Raw genomic sequence first — 18,140 nt, 5'->3', positions numbered from 1 at the left:
ACTTTTTTTTTTTTCAAATAAAAAAGTAAAATCAGTACACTTGGTTGGAAAAAATATGTAGTGACCTCACATTTGCAGGGCCACTTAGTTGTAATTCATAGGATCCGACTCTGTGAACTCTCGGGTAGCATTATCAAGGTAAGCAGATAAGGGGGATACTAATAGCGAGGACAAACTGGGCATGTAAATGGAAAACAGAGAGCAAGCGCACGCTGATAATGCTCCTAAACCCACAAAATGCCTGATTTAAATATATCTCGTTTTGCTTCTGTTGAAGCCTGCTGGGAAACATCTGTCTAGCAGAATCCAAACAACTTCGTCCTATCACTTTTTGCAGCCACAAAGCGCTCTTTGATTTTCACATCAAGTCTATTTGAATCCTTCCTGTTTCAGCTTATCGGTATGATTCACTCTGATTAGTGATTGTGATTTTCCCGTTTCCTTCAAAAAACGAATTTGCTCTGCAGTGCCGATTATGCATTTAAAATAATATCAGACAAAAACAATCCCAATGAGCTGTATGTTAGCTTTTGTCTCTATGTAGCTGCTTATCATACATAATAATATGTCCAGAAGCTATACAGCATAAACAAATTAAATGCTTCATGCAGCTTTAAGTTATTTCTTAGTAAAATTTGATTAGGATAAAAACAGCAGGTATTCCGTGTCAATAATAGATTGGATTCCATTTTGCTTTCAAACCTGCCTTAATTCTGTGTGATATAGATTGACTGAGGTGTTGGAAACGTTTCTCAGAGATTTTGAGTCATGACGTGATAGCAGCACACAGCTACTGTAGAGTTGTAGCTGTACATCGTTGACACAAATCTGCTGTTCCACCACATCACAAAGGTGTTCATTTGGATTAAGACTGGGCGACTGTGGAAACCACTGGAGCACAGTCAATTCATTGTCATGCTACAGAAATCAGTTTGAGCTTTGTGACATGGTGCATCATCCTGCCAGAAGATGAGCAGACAGTCACTACGAAGAAATGGAAGGTCAGCAACAACCCTAAGATTGCCAATGGTCCTCACTTGGCGCTAAGTGCAGCACACTTGTCCACTAAGTCACCCACATCAGTACACCTTAACCAACAGCCTGAAGCCATGTTCTCAGACCAGAACATGGCAGGATAGGTTCATGATTTCATGCTGCTTATACTAAATTCTGACCCTACGAGCTGAATGTTACAGCTTTCATCTCGGCAGTGTTTTTGTTGTCTTTCATAGTCAACTTTTGGTGAATCTGTTTGAATTGTAGCTTCAGTTTGCTGTTTCTGTCTGCCCATTCTAATATGAACAGTGGCAACAAAATATGACATATTTCTTCAGATATCTCCTGCTTATTGGAAACTTTCTCCTGACCATGCTCTGAACAGCCAAGACATGGATAAATCTTTCAGCTACTTCAAGTTTCTGGAATACTCTGACCAGAACATGTTGAACTCACAATCATCATGCCATTAAAATAATCTCATTTCTTCCCCTGTCTTGATGCTCAGTTTGACTGAGGTCTTCCCCATGCCTTGATGCATGGGGAAAGTGATTGATCTGAAACAGTAAGTGTTTAGTCTGGAATCACAACTTTGGATAATTGAATTATAGAATTAAATATTTATTTTTACGATAAAGAAACATAAATACACTAGTGCAATAAGCATTAGTTTGTGTTGCAGTCAGTAAGAGATTTCTCTGAAAGAGAAGTTCAGAAACAATGAGAATCAAACTGTCAAAGCAGTTTTTTGTTTTTTTTTCACAGATCCAGACCGATTCAATGAACTAAAGCTGCAGAGCATGTCTAATGTTGGCTTGTAAAGTTGTTCATCACTTTGTCCTTGAATTTGAATGATCTTTTTTCTACACCGTATAACTGTAGAAGATGCTGTGACTAACTAATGCCCTGATTGCCTGTAAAAACAATTAGTTGCTTAAAATATCTGGTTTGAATGATTTAGCTGAATAATGATATTTAATCAATGTTATGCAATATGTGAGTCAAGTGATAAACTTTATGTGTACAATACAGTCTTATGTCCTGTTTGTGCCATACAAAAGAATGGCACAATTTCTTCAATTAATGTGATTCTTTCCCATGATGTGCATGTCAGTTTCTTCTTAGTTTGTGTGCAAAAAAGAATTAGAATTAAATTATTTCACATTTCTGAATAATAAAATTTAGATTTTGGCTAATTTAGCAGTTATTGTTGAAGGGCTAATTATGCAATGATCAGCAGCAGATGTCCAACAGGGTTGGAATAATAGTGTCTCTGTAATATTCTTTGTGGAAAAATGTCTGATTAACTCTGCAACAGCCACAAAAAGCTGGGTAAGTCACTCAATATGACTGCAGAGAGCTTACAATGGAGTTCCAGTAAAGCAAAGTTTGTGAGGAGAGCTTCAACTTCAGATTCAAGGCCTTCTGAGTGTGGAAAAACTCAAGCTTGTCAAATGTTTTATACTCATAAAGTTGTAGTTAAGAAACCTGCTGCATATTTAAATCAGTTCAGGGCTGTTTTACAACATTTTTCATCTTTCATCACTTTCATCACTTCACTTTCATCGACAAAGTGAAGTGCCATTCACTTTGTCGACTTTTGTGTCTAACTAGTTAAAGCCAAAGGGGTTTAACCACCGGGGCCCGAGGCCAGAAAATAAACGACAGGAGTCAGAACAAAACAGAAATAAAACAAGTGCTAAATTTTTACAATTCATAACAGAACTAAGCTTTTTAAGATTGAATGAAAATACTAAAAAAAATTTAAAAAAATTAAAAAAACAGGGATACATGACTAAAAGCAAATGGCTATAACGGGTCAGACATTAGGTCCACAATTCTGTATTAAATATGGTTATCTAATGGTCCGATGTAATAATATAATATTAAATGTTATGTTTTCATTACCTGTAAGTGGAAAATAATCATAATTAATAGAAATAAAGGTTTCCAAACATCTATGTGTGTATAATTAAAGCATGTTCCAGATCTATATAGGCTTTTCTGTAATATTCTAATCTATTGAATGGATCTGTAGTCTCATTTCTCACCAAAATTGAGACTTAAGTAGAGTCTTAAAATGTTTTCACACCCCAATAATGATTTTTTTTTTGTTTGTTTGTTTTTTTCCAATTTTATCATGTTACAAATACACATAACTACATTTATTATGACAGACAATACAAAGTAGCAGGCAAAAAGATCAAAATCTGAAAAGGCTGCCATGCATATGTACACAGCCCTCCAGAGTCAGTTCTTTGTACAGCCACTTTTTGCTGTGATCGCAGCTCCAAGGTATGTCTTACTTTCTACTGACTTTGAACATCTCCAGATGGAAATCTTTGCCTATGTTTCATTGTAAAATACCACAGGCTCAGTCAAATCAGAAGGAAAACATCTGGGAGAATAACTGTAACCGAATTTAGGTCTGGACACTGTTAGAGTGTAGCCTTACTTTATGTAAAACTTTCACATAAAGTCCCCATAAACCCACTGCAATTTGTGGTTGCGATGAAGAATGAAAAGGCTTCCAAAGTACTCTAGTTAGATGCTAAAAGTGTTCAGTTGCTATGGACTCACGGAGACAGCTGTTGTCTGTGAAAAATCCCAGGAAGCGATCGCATTCATCCCTCGTGCTTCCACTGGGTGAGCAGGAGCACCATGGAGCCACGTTGGACGTGGAGTTGTCAACATAGTTGGGAGTTATGGTGCTTCCTGCAGACAGACAGCACCAGAGTTCGATTAGTATTAAATATTCATTATTCTCAGAATTGTTACACTGCATTCATACTGCTTTATTTATTTTTTTCCTAAACATTAATGGACACTGCATTTCCTGTTCTGTTGTGAGGAGATAATACCATTGTAATATTAGAAATCTGAGAGTGTGTGCACTGGTTTAATACTATAATTCTAACTTTTTAAGTCTTGGTTGTGTTTTTTATCAGCATTGTGGAGGTGGGTTTCCAATTGCTTTAGTACATACAAGGCAGGATTGAAAATGCCAAGTGAGTGTTTCTGCTCAGGGGCACTATTTAAAGTTATTGGAACGCATTAGGTCATTTCTAGTGTGGAAAATGAGGCAGTCGTTCTTTTCCTTTCACAGAGTCTTATAAAACAGATTACACCTTACATTATATAAAAGGCCTTTCAACATATATATTTTTATCTAGAGAGATGCTCACAGTGAACTTTTGTTTTGTTTTAGTTTTTTTTAATCAAGTCTCCCGCTCACTCCTAATGTGTTTTGTGTGCATTAATTCCCCTTCAAGCAAGCTTCTGCTCATTCCTATCTGTTAGCCTCATTCCATCTCTCACACAACATATGGTGCACACCTCCGTTCATACATCACCATTTTCTCCTGCAGCATTTCTTATATCGCTTCGTTTTGCACATGTTTTCCTTCTCTGAGTAACATCTGAAATGTCTGCCCACCTATAAGCCCTGTGTAGGCGAGGAGACACGCTCCATAGTTCCCCTCCTTGCAGCCACTGGCAGATGTTTTCGAGGGTTCGCAGACAAACCGAAACTGTGCCAGACGAGACCTGCAAAAGCACAACATGGGCACAAGTTAGCAGGAACATGACAGAAACTTGTAAAGTCCGTACAGAATCTTTCCAGATTTTTTTTTCTTGTAATGAATTATGTCGCTCTATCTTTAATTAACATGACATGAAAGATATATTGTTTGCAATGCTAAAGAGACTGAAACTACTGAACTGTAGACAGAAAGTGATAGAAAGAATAATATATTTCATCCCCCAGACCTGGGATCATTAGTAAAGCCCTGTGAGTGTAATGGGGCTGAGGAAAAATAATGGCCATGCACAGGAGATAGCAATGAGCAATAACTCTGATCCATCTGTTTCTCTGTCTGAACTAAATATTTAACAGGTTATTCCAACAGCCTTTCTCCGGGGTGGTTAATGCAATGGCGGCAGAAAGCTTTAAGGTAAAATAGTCATTCATTCTGCTGATTGAATTGCTCTTTATTCAGTTACCACTTACTGAAAACAGCTGGGAATTGCAATTCTATCACAGCCTAGAATGTATGCAAAACAATAAAATGCTCCAATTTTCCTCTGCTCTAACCTGCAAACATAGTCTGCATCACACATCTTCTTCTGTATAATGCAATTAGGCTTTTCCCCACTTTCATAGGAACAGCTGGGCACAATGGTCTGTCTCCGACGCTCCGCGCACGCCGTGTCCGTGCAGGGGCAGAAGAGAAGCTCATGCGTGTAGTCGGCAGGAACCCGGTCAAAAAACCTGCGTAGGGCCTTGTTGCATTTAGGCCGGTTGCACAAGCCAGATTTGGCAGTAGGTTTGATGCAAGCGGAGACGTATTCAGTGCGCAGCTTCTGGCACAAGTCGTCCACGTTGCAAGCCTTGGCTGCATCCAGGCACCGATTCACAGTTGTCATGCCAACGTCCGAGTCTGTGGATGAAAGCAAGCTCAAAGTCAAGAAGTCAGCGGAAAAGTAATAGCAATATATCAAGAAAGTTTTGTGTTTATGTAAATAAGTATGGCCTGTGGCAGCTACTCAAATTATTCATCATTTGTGCTGAGATATTTTCCTTGAATTAAATATATTCATGCAAACTTTCATTAACAAAAGAAAAAACACAGCCATCCAAGACTCTTGCAGATGGTGCTGAGACATACATGGGAGCACAATAAAATTATTTCAAAACGTTTCCCACCTTTGTTGTGAAATTTATTCTGCACAATGAATATACAGGATAAAAATAAGACAAGTATGGACACCCTTAACAAAACATAAACTAACACTGAAGGTAACTCAGAAGCACTTTCAGCAAGAGTTCCAAAAGAAATCTTGCTAAATTGCAGTCTTCCTTCAGTGCTTAGTGTGGGATTTTTCCCATTGAGTTTGATTTAATAAAAACTCAAGTTTACCATGCTTGTCCCCGTAAAAAGTCCAGAGATTTTTTTTTAATAAAAAATCATATTTCATAGGAATTAATTGCTCCAGAAAGCTTGGAAAGGAACTTTTATTAAATTAAATCAAGAAGACAATGTGATGCAGACAAAACTGTTTTGCTGGATGAAAAATTTGTGTGAAACCATCAAAGTTATGTCTCAAATGGTAAAATCGCAGAGCATCTAAAATTTTCATATCAAACTTGACTTCAGTGTGAGGAATTTATTATCACACAAATAGTTGAGAAGGGCTCTGTATAAAAACTGGGCTGGATCTTCATAGCATCCATTTTTAGGGCTGTTTGAGGGTGGGAATAAGAACTGGCAGAGAATCCTTTTTCTTTGAGGATCCCAGACATTATTGTAAATGAAAATAAATGCATACTTATCTGTCTGCAATCTTTGTCTCTACCAGAAATGGAATGTCCAATATTCTCTATTTTTGTTTTGGTTTCATTAATATGTTGTGTGATTATATTGTTTAGAAAGCCCTAGGCTACAAAGGAAACAAAATATTTAAAATACTGCATGATTCAAAGTTTGTTGGTTATACCAAATTCCCCATTAGCATGCTGTAACACACAAAGATTATTATGGTTTTTTTCGAGTCTAGAATATAAAGGAGCTTTGTATCCAAAAATACTCACAATCCAAACAAATAACTTTGATTTTGGAAGCTATACAAATATTTACACATTTTCTTACATGACTGCAAGAGATCTTTGTTTGTCTTAGGCATGTTCCCAGGGAAGTCAGTGGATTATGTGCCTTATTCCCACAACAAAATGTCTTTGAAGGATAAAATGCCATAAACAACAGGGGGAAAGGTAATAAGAGGAAGCTAGCTAACCTGCTGTAATAGAAGCCAAGCGGACATAATCATAATCCCTCTGCACTGTCTCGTAGGGATAACTCTCCACAAGGTTGAGTCCTGAAAGAATAACAGATGGAATAATTAATGATCAGAGGACGAAGCAAAAATGTAGAAAATAAATATGTTTATATTTAGTCACTGAAATATCCCAAAGGATGAATTCATAAATTAATCATTAAACTTGGTCAGTCACTGTGTCTTTGATTTATTAAAATATTCTTTCTAAAAACAAAAAAACAAACAAAAAAAATACAGACCATGAATGATGGACTGATGAAGACTCCAGTAGATGCTGAGGCAGTTCTTTTCCTTCTTCATCCCTCGTTTGCACTGGCAGCCGCGTAATGGGCTGGACAGGAGGGCGGACACTGCGTTGGCACACTGGCTTCTGGCGCCGGGGCCCAGCTTCATGCTGCCGTTGCCGGCCACACACTGCCGCAGAGTACGTAGGCGCGGACTACAAGTCTCATCACTGGAGCACGAGTCTCCAGCCACCAAACAGTCAGTTCCAGCCAGTAAAACATCTATCAGAGCTGTTAGAGAGGAAAAGAAATCATCACAGAGAGCAAATGGATTAGGATATTTAAGGTCCGAAGTAAAACGATAAGATTAAACTTAGGGAGACGAAAACAGAAAAAGTGAAAAGCTTTTTAAAGGATCAAATATGATCCCTTTCTATGGAGATGCTGAACATTTTGTTAAATACGCCAACAGTTTACTGTGAAAATGAGCAAATTCGGCAGTGATTATGCCACTGCTCTCATACAACATGCTGAAAATTTAATGTGTGTTGCTCATCTTTAAAAGCTGGAAAATATCAGAGTTTTTAAACTTGGTGGAGCACTGAATCACCAGATCCTATTGGCTTTAGGTCAACTTGTTCAGGGTGAAAAACAAAAAAAAATCCTGCAGTACCATGGGATGATTCATTTTTATACAAGAACAGTACATTATATATTCTTCACAAATGTCTTACAAAATTGCTGGTTTTACCCACCATTTTTCATGCAATTTAAAAAAACTTTAACATTGGCAAAGATATTAAATGGAAATTGTGGCAAAACTTGAATATACTATTCTCTTTGATTTAATTGCATTATGCACTAGCTGGGAGTAATTTATCCATAATTATTCTGAAAAAAATTCCCATTTAGCTTTTTTAAGGACCAAACTTACAAACAAAATGAATGGATTTATAATATCTTTGAAATGATCCAAAGTATATGAGAAATAATAATTCTTGTATCATTCATTTATTTTACTTTAGGGTATGTTTGGGCAGCTATAGTCTTTTACTAATCAAGTAACAGAGATGAATAATGGCTTTGAACAACAGTTTAAAGAGAGACACATACATTTCTTTGTCAGTCTTTAAAGGTCTTTAAAGTTTAAAGACCTTCTCCACTAATCTCTCTTTAATGAGCTGTACTATTGATTCCTGAAAACGTCATCAGTTTATTTATTTGTTTGTTTAATTTTAGGCATGTCTTAATGGTATCCTGGTTATCATTTTGGTCCTGATCAAGGCATTTTATAAATGACTCAGGTATCAGGAGACTGACTCTCTCTCCTGATACCTGTTCATGTACAGTCTCCTAAGCTGGATTTGGGATCATGTGGCTCCCTGTGTTGAAAGACTCTTTTGTGCATGCAAACAAAATTGATAGTTAGAAACACATCAACTTCAAGGTGTTACATGCCTTGTTTACATGGAAGTTGACTAAGAAAAAGTTACTTAAACGTGGGATCATTTCTGGAAAAAACTTCACCTATACAAAACAATAACCCCATAATATCTTGGTACGTATGCCTGTATGAGGCAATGCAATGCAGAGACTGAAAAATACCAAATTCAAAGATGACATGGTGTATTTATTTTCAGCTTTCTGCTGTTTGACTTTTCAAACTCCTTTTCAAAAGGATATCAGCATTTACATAAAAATCCAAGCCTGTATGCACTGCAGCATACATACAAAACAACAAAACAATGTTTTGGGGCTCCCAAAACCTTGCAGCCCCTGTGTTCCTGCATCTCTATGCCATTTCTAAAATCTGGTTCAGCCATCTGTGTATTTACATCAGCTGCACCCCTAGCAACCAATGATTTCTACCTTTCTTTTTTTCTTTTAAGATAGTACCAGGAAAATGTAACCATAATATACGAACATGACCTACAAAAGAGGAAATGAATTTAAAGTGTCAAGTTCAAATATTTAATACGAAAGACAAAAGTAACTAAACCGAGTTTGAAATAAAATTTGCCATTTTTGTTTACAGAAAAACATTGCTTACTATTTAGCAGCTCATTAATGGTAAATACATATGTATTTACGACTTTACTATATGCCTCCTTTAAATTTGTCATGATATTAATAATTCAGATATCTGGTCTGTTCCTTTCGATCAGCATAGCTCAACAGAGAGACAATTAGCCACCACTACTTTAAAGGTTATCATTAATACATTGAGTAAAATACTTTCATTAAATATTTATCATCTCCAAAATCTATATAGATCCTCCAAACTGATATTATGTTTTTTTTTTACTAATAAACTTAAGTAATAGAAGAAAAAAGTATCAGAATAACTCAAAAACATGCAAAAAACATACAAAAATTGCAATAATATTAAAACAATAAACGCACAAACAAACTTCTTCTTGCTAAGAAGGAGTTCTGACAGTAAATATTGTGCACAACAAGGTAAAATTTGATTCCTATTACTTCACAGTAAAATAATTAATCTTTGCATAATTTTTTAAAAGTTTGATCTAAGCTGTGTCTTGCATGACACAGGTCAACGAAAAACTTTAATTAAGTTAAATATATTTGAATAATAGTGCCACTTATTTAATTTTTTTTCAGTACCATTGAACATCCTGTGCATTTATAACTTTGTTATCAGGATCAGTCGGTTGCTGTAAGACATAGCAATGTATGACACAATAGCTTGCCATACCTCCATCATTCATGTGCCAACAAGTTGCCAACTACTAACAAGATCACTGCATCGCTGAAACTTTTGCAAAACATACAGATGAGATTTAAACCTCCTGAATGCAACTGTCATCAATCTTTTGTGCCCTTCTGTTGTTCTGCAGTTTTTAAAGGTATCTTAAACTACTTTTTTTGTCATAATACCAGCACACACACACAAACACACACACACACACACACACCCTCTTCTGATGAGTGATGAATACCTGTGGGTGATGTGTTTATCATCCTGCTACATATACCTGAGATTGTTGCCTTCATCATGAAGGTTTCCTTATATACATGCAGAATACCCTTATATCTTTTTTCCCTCATGATTAATCGTGAGTTATTTAGTTCAAAGAGCTAGAAAGAAATTTTCACTACTAAAGTTATTTTCCCTCTGAAATTGGAACCTCTTTTTAGTTTGCATTACATTTTTACCATTCCAAAACTTCTGAATTTTCTTGCATCAAGTTTCGTTTATTGTTAAGGTTGATGGGCAGACATTTCTCATGACTAAGAATATGAGAAGGTGTTTAAATGTTTGTAAAACTTGGGGAATTCTTGCTTTGACTTTGTTTTGTTTTAATCTATTTTGAGTAGTTTTGGTTCTGTCACTTATTTGCCCTGAGTCTCAGCTTTCCACACTTGTCTCCATTATTTCTTGAAGTTCCACAGTCAAAAAAAGTCATATTCCACTTATTCAAATAAGACATTAATTAACTGTACTGTTAATTATTAACCAGAAAGGCACAAATTAAGCTGACTTTATTTATTGTTGCTATTAATAAAATGTTCAACTCTCCAATAAGCATATCCTGAGTGAAGATTACTGTCGCTGCAGAAATGCAGCTTTGTGCATTACCCACACTCCTGCAATTCTAAAAATAATTCTCATAACATATTCCCAGGCATTATCTGCCTAAAGCTGAGCAAATATTGAAATTGCATTTTATATTTTTGTTTACTTGAGATATTATATTTTTGCTTACCATAAGCATAAAGATTTCTGCTTCACACAAATCTCCCCCAAGATTACACTGTGGTTATTTCCATAGAGACATTCCTCTACTTACATTGCCTTGGATACAAATTCACCTCCTTTGCATATGTTCACATTTTGTCAAGCTACAACTCCAACTATCAAGTATCTGTATTTTATGTGATAGACCTACACAGAGTAGCCCTTAATTGGGAGGTCGTAGCACAAGATAACATACTTTTTTAACGTTTTTTACAAATAAAAATCCAAAAGTATAGCATATATTTGTACTCAGCTCCATTTACCCTGATATCCCTAAATAAAATCAGTGAAACTTAGGAAATAAACTCCTGTGCAGAGGATACTAAATGTAGAAGGAAACCAACGCTGCACACTATCCTGCACCCACCGTCTGCCCAACAATGCATGGAGGTGGCAGCATCATACTGTGCTGCCACCTCAGTCATACTGTGTTGTTGCTCTTCAGTAAGGACGTAGAAGCTGGTCAGAGTTGAATTTGGATGGATGGAGTTAAATTTCAACCTCTGAACAAAACTCAGTTGAGTCTGCAAAGCACTTTTGACTGACAGAAGGACTCACTTTGCAGCACTAAGATTTAGATTGTAGCATATACATGTGTTAAATTGGCCAAGACTTAATTTAATAGAGAACCTTCTAGAGCCTGATGTGTTTTGCAGAATGGACAAACAGTTCAGTCTCTGAATGTGAAGCAATACACCCCAAAACATTTTCAGATTTGTCATCAATAAAAGGATGAATACAATGGGGGAGGGACTGTTGGCATACAATACTCTGCAGATTTGAATTACCAAAAAATGCTAAAACTATGTATAATTTTCCTTAGACTTTATTTTCATGCACTACCTATCACGTAAGTCTGAATTAAATACATTTGTAGTTTATGGGTGTAATGGGAGGAACACATGAATGGACCTTTACCAAAACAACAGGGGTGTTTTGAGTCAGTGGTAACACAGGTTAGTTTAGCAAATCCAATCCTGACAGGGAAGGAACCTATGCAAATTTGAAGGCCAGACGGTCAGATGAAAATCCATGACTGAAACTCTTATATCCTTCTTGTCTGGCTATACTTGTGTCACTTTGTGCTGCCTGGGCAGATGCTGCTATCAGTACCATACATCATGAATGCAAATCAGTTGCTTGATTTGACATTTCCAATGAGATCGTCTCAATCTACCAGTGGGCTTAGCCTATTAACTGTGTCAGTAATCACTGTGTTCTAAGGTTCAGTAAGTCCTCAGCCTACCTGCCACATAAATCACTGCAAGATTAGCTGATCAGTTACCTCCATGCACCAACTTAATGATCCACTTCACCACAGATACTGTCGAACGGCTCCTAATGAAGGCAGCTGGAATAGTACCTTCATGCACTCTTTGCCCACACAGATGTTAAATTGTGGATGAAAATTGGGTTTATTGTTTCACATGGTATTTTTCTTTTTGTGCACTTATAATTTGTTAGTTAATGGGGATAAATGGATCAAAGCAGACAGACACATATTAAACTGGCTATAGCTCCTTAGTTCAAGGTCTTATGGATACAAAATAAGTTATTGCATCACCTTGTAGGTAAACAGTTTCCCACATCAGGAATGTTTCACTGATTTATACTCTTAAGTCGTTGTAATAAAGCTCACAAATACCATGATTTATTGCAAAATAAATACTTTATTTCATATTAGATACACATTTAAAGACAATTTGTGGGGAAAGTTTTTTCCCGATGATGAAATCTACTTAAATGTAATGCAGTTTGACAAGTTAGTTGAGAGATAACATGTTGAATGTGTTTAATCCACAGTGTTTGAGATAAGTGGATGTGTTTATTTGAAAATATTGCAAGGTATTAACATCTCTCACTTAAATCATACAAGTGTCAGTATTTTTTCATCTGCTAAATGCAGATCTGTAGAAGAAAGCAACTATTTATTTATTTCAAAATTAGTTTGAGGTTGCCTCTAGACTGACAACAGACAGCAATGCAGCATGTTGTTGAAAATATTTAACAAATAATTAGGGTAAATGTTTCCATCTAAAATACTTTTATGATGTGTTTATGGTGAAGAAATAAAGACTGCACTGTAGTCAGCCTTAATAGTCTGCAGAGCTCTGAAACTAGATTCTACATCTGCTACTATGATCCAACACTAAAAGCATGTCGGAGGCAAAAAGATGTACATGTGTTGTGCATTACATGACGGAGGAATGGATGAAACACAATCTGTTTGTTTGAAATAATTAAGTTATTAAAGTTTTGTGGTTTAACCAACTCCTTGTTCCTCATTAAAAAGACTTGGAAAACTTTGCAAACAACTGTATCTGTTACATTTTCCTGTTTGTTCCTAACTCCTCACCTGATTTCATACAAAATAATTGCATAATTTTTGATGCAAATATTACTACAAACTACAATGAAAGATTTTCAGCATTTTAAATATTTTTGAATACAGTTCTATGTGATATACCAACACAGATTAGCTCTTTACTGGTAGTGGAATTGAAATAATGCGGTGGTGAAGTTTCTTTGTGTGTGTGTCATGTGAAGGCATGTGAAGTTCATCAGGTATGATTACCTACAAGGTACTGTATGTAGAAGCATTTTGCTTTTAAGATGCATAATTCCTAATAACCAAAATGTAGCTTCGTTTGCAAAGACATATTGCTCCTGTTCTCTGTGTAGGACAATATTGTGTTTTTCTACAGCATAAATAAGCAGCTTTACAGATCAAAGTAAAGCAGATTGGGCTTGGAGACATGAGACAATGAAATCTAGATCTGGCAACGTCAGCTCTACTCTTTCAACAAGCATCAAACAAATAGACGACACAGAGATCCTCTCCAATTTAACTTCAAGGTGTTTGAAAAGAAAAGCATTTGCACTTTCAGCAGAATATAAGGTAACACAGCTTTTAAAAATAAGTTCATTTTAATTTCTCCTCAACAGTATCTTATACAGAGGTACAATGTTCTCTGTAACACAAACAAATGAATTATTTAAACCAAGCTTCTGACAATGCCAGCTGTCAAATTGTAAATTGAAATATACAAATATTACGAGCTCTAATGTAGACTGAGTTTTAATCCTGATATATTTTACCTCACCACTCCCCGACATACTTCATGTGTGCAAAGAGGAGAAAATAAAATATTAAAACAAACTATTTAGAGCAGGGACAGGATGTCAGAGGAATGACCAGTAGAGCTAATGAAGTAAATGAGATTCAGCACTAGCAACCTGAGGGGTTTAATGTCATATTGTATCCTGACGAAGACTGACTGGTGTAAATGGATGATTAAAGAAGTCAGCTAACACTCTGGGCTGTCCAAGATGATGTGTCAAATACTGTCTTACTCCGACTGCTTCAACCCAAGCTGAGATTTCTACTTTTCTTTATGTTTTCATCGATTAGTGAAAATTTAAACTTGAGCTTTGTTAGCCATCAGACATTTGTGACTATTTATTTGTACATTTGGATCAACAATTGTATTTCAAAACAGCAGCAAATATGACAAAATAGAAGACAGTGGCACAACAGCTTTAGTTCATAAAGAAAGAAGCTCCCACTTAAATTCTACAATTCAACTTCACTTCATTACTTGTTATATTTGTTTAACTGTTTTATTAGTCATCAACATTCTCATTATTTTATTGATCTTTAGCAATAAATATGCATTATTTTATACTTCATGTGATTGTTTCTTACTAATGCTTTAGAAAAAGTGTTTTTATTGCTAAGCTATTAGACTCGCTTGTCTTTGATCACCATTGAGATTGGTTGAGCAAGAATTACATTAAAAGTCATTTGAAGAGCCTGAAAATCATTACAAATGATAGTAGTGGCATCACTGTTTTCACGACGAAATCAGAGCATTCTTCCAGTCATTTATGATTAAACTCAACATTTAACACAAAAAACTGGTTTTCATGTTATAAATGTAAAATATCTTATTAGGTTTGTCTATATTTTTTACTAAAAAGATATATCCCATGACTAAAATCTCAACCAGTAAACAAATAAAAACCTTGTTTCCGATTTTGGTAGGAGTGCTTAATTAAATGTTTCTCAAAGTTTGCTACAGACCCTTTATATTTTCTGTCTTTTAAGTATTTTTCATACGTACTTGTTAATCTATTTTGGCCTCACTTTCTCCTAATAACACTGATGAAGTTACACCAAGCACCTTGTAATTAAACTGTGAATAAGCTGAGCTGTGATGTACTTTCAGCCCAGTATCGTCACAGTTATGTCGTATCCAGTTCCCAGCAGTTTGTTCAGAACCGCAGTGCATGCGCCCCATGTTGGAGACAGTGACAGATGTGCAGTAAATCTCTTAAAATGCCTTTATTTTTCTAAGACGCTACAGGTTCTCCAAGATGGCATCAAATCCTAGATAGTAACAACGTTGATAACCATCTCAATTTTCACCCAAGACCAGTTTTTCAGAAATATGTGGCTATATAACAGAGGTGTTCACTCAGAGGAGCTGCAGACAGAAAAGAAGACATTTTAACTTACTGAATCACTATCACTTATCTAAAAATGGCCTTTAAACAGGATTATCTGAGTTAAGCACACAGAGTATCTGCTGGGAATTCAGCTTTTCTGAGTTGAGCACTTCAGAGCTCTGAGGAATAAACAAGGCAAATCTTAATTTAAAAAAAAAAAAAATTAACCTTATGTAAAGAAGTTGGTTTTACATAAAAACAATTAAGGGCATAGTAACCTTTTAAACTGCTTTGTACTTTTTAAGTAAAACAATTTTACAACACTGAGCCCTAGTCCTAGTCTAGTCCAGTCTTTGAGAGCCACTCTCCTGCAACATTTATTTAAAATGAATAAATGGCTCATTATCAGGCCTCTGCAGAACTGGACGACATGCTGAAAAGAGAATTCAGCTACTATCCAAAAGTTGCAGGGAAGTAGATTGCATTTTGGCATTTATGGATTTTGTCCCAAAAAATGAAATAAATCTTCACAACTATGAGAATTATATTGTGTAATCCAGATGTCAGTGGAAAGCTAAGATATGTGAGTTTTGTGATCTTTGAGTTTTGCTTTGTTTCGGTATTTCAACAGGTGTTTATTTTTTGCTCCATTGTTTCCTATGTGCTCTTTCTGCTACTTCTCCAATATCCTCAGTTCAGCTTCAGATACTTGCTTTCCCTCGCAGCTGCACCCTTTTTATAATAAATTACCAGCTCCTTGTTCAATAATAAACTCAGCCATTTTAATATTGCCGCTGATAACTTTTTGAAGTAAAGCTTCTTCTTCTATCTGCCTCCTCCCTGCATTTCATGGGCGTGAGATTTTTTTACTGAGGTGTCAATTTAAAGAAATATATAACTGATAAAGAGAATTTCTTCCTATAAAAATATTGAACTGAGGATGAAAACTATCTTTGAACTGCAGCATACCAGCATTGTAAATGTAGAAATTAGTAACGAAATATCTGATGACAAATTGCAAATTCAGAAGCTAAAAAGGGAACCTGATTAATATTACAGATGTTTTAGCAAAGGTTTTGTTCAAGTGGAACTGCAAAAAGTATTTAAAAAAAACATAATGTAAATTTCCCTAAAAGTGAAGACTCCAGCAACATTTAAAGTTATAGGAAACAACTTTATTGAAAGCGTTTCAGCTTGTGGCCTTCAAGTTGTGTTTGAATTTATGTAAATTATCCAAAGGATCTTGGTTTTTGTCTGCTGTATGAACGTTTCCCCATTTTTGTGCTTAATTATCCTTTGAGTTGCTTTAAATGTAGTCAAAGGCTTTTGTATTGACAAAGATGTTTACATTGTTTAATCTGCACTTTCTGACAACTGTTCTTTGCAGCATGGACACGTTTCATGCTGCGCTCTTTCTCCCTTCTCACATTATTCAACCGTAGATCAAAAATTCGCTAACCCAGATCCAGACTGCAAAAACAAAGAAACATGCAAATTGATCCACAAACTCAAAAGCTGCTCTGCGAACAGAAAAGAATCAAAAACAAAAGATTATATCTGAATGAGCCAAAGACCGTGGTTGGTATTCATGACTTGTTCTGCTGCTTCAGGTGAGGATCCAAAGATCCAATGCTGTAAAACAGATTGATAGTTGTGACGGTACCTTAGCATTATAGTTTGTTTGGCCTCTTTGAGGAATGACTTGACTATTAACAGCTTGTTTACTTTAGTCTTTAGAAAACCAGAGAGTGGTTTAATCTCTAAAAGATTAAACCACTTTTAGCAGTGAAGAGTTTGCTTCAGGCAAAGTTAGACCTAAAACATTTATTTTATAAAAACTCTACAGCAATGTAAGGTACGAGTTATGTCAGTGTAAGTCATATTAAATCATATCATTGAAGCGACGTCACTGCTACATAGGAAATATGCTACTAATAAACTGTTGCAGAAAGATTATGCCAGCTGATCAAATCTAATCACAGTGATTTTCTCCTGCCGAAGAGTTTCCCATGTTTTACAGACTTCCATGTTTTAATTTGTTCTGACTGAGAAGGACTGGGGCGGTGTGGTGGCTTGCGAAAGTATTTATACCAGTTTAATTTAGTTTACATCGTATCATGGTACAACAATAATGTTACAGGCATTGTAGTTCATAATTGTAAAATGAGTGGAAAATTATTCAGTATATTGTTAAGTTGTGTGTGTTTTTTACAATTGAAGAGCTGAAAAATGTGGTGTGCATTTGTATTCAATCCCCCTGAATCTAAAATTTGTGGAGCCTTTTAATGCAGTGGACATGCATGTTTATTGAGCCACATCTCTAGCAGCTGCACACACCTGTAGACCATTTTTTGTTCTCATATTAGTTCAAACTCAGTCAGATTATATTGAAATAGTCGGGAAAGAGGAATTTTCCTGCCTTGTTGCCTATCCTCAATTGGTTTTAGGTCTGGACTTTGACTGGTCCATTAGCAACACATGAACATGTCTTGATCTGAACCATTCTATTGTTGCTCTGGCTGTAGGTCTCTGGTTATTGTTTTGCTGGAAAGTAAACCTTTCACAACTTCTTGCAGGTTTTAATCCAATGTTACCCTGTAGTAGGCCCCACCAAATTCATCATCAATACTGGCCAGGATTATATGCAATGTTAGTTTCTGACCATTTGTAGCATGTAGAGAATACAGTGAGATGCTGTCTCGTCCATAACTTGTAGCAAATATTAAGTATTACTTCTTTCAACATTTTTTAATAAAGGGGATTGAGGGACACATTTCAGATTTTATATTCTTACCTTTACCTGCCCCTTTGTGTTTGTTAGAAAATCTAAAAGAAAAAATCTAAAAAAAAGATATATATATATATATATATATATA

At 35.7% G+C, this 18,140-nt stretch overlaps 1 protein-coding gene across 1 annotated transcript in view; it reads right to left on the bottom strand.

Moving 5' to 3' along the window:
* The window catches only part of gfra4b (GDNF family receptor alpha 4b), a 47,739-nt gene that overhangs the window by 5,307 nt on the left and 24,292 nt on the right, over window positions 1-18,140 (bottom strand). Inside the window, exons 2-6 of the mRNA XM_007568829.2 lie at window positions 7,071-7,346; window positions 6,790-6,870; window positions 5,090-5,435; window positions 4,433-4,542; window positions 3,577-3,711 (exon numbers count right to left, since the gene is read on the bottom strand). Coding sequence (XP_007568891.1) covers window positions 3,577-3,711; window positions 4,433-4,542; window positions 5,090-5,435; window positions 6,790-6,870; window positions 7,071-7,346 — 948 coding nt within the window. The remainder of the gene's footprint in view (window positions 1-3,576; window positions 3,712-4,432; window positions 4,543-5,089; window positions 5,436-6,789; window positions 6,871-7,070; window positions 7,347-18,140) is intronic.

The sequence above is a fragment of the Poecilia formosa genome, unplaced genomic scaffold (assembly GCF_000485575.1).
Source record: "Poecilia formosa unplaced genomic scaffold, Poecilia_formosa-5.1.2 Scaffold231, whole genome shotgun sequence".
Lineage (NCBI taxonomy): Eukaryota > Metazoa > Chordata > Actinopteri > Cyprinodontiformes > Poeciliidae > Poecilia > Poecilia formosa.
This window is presented reverse-complemented; position numbering and strand designations above follow the sequence as displayed.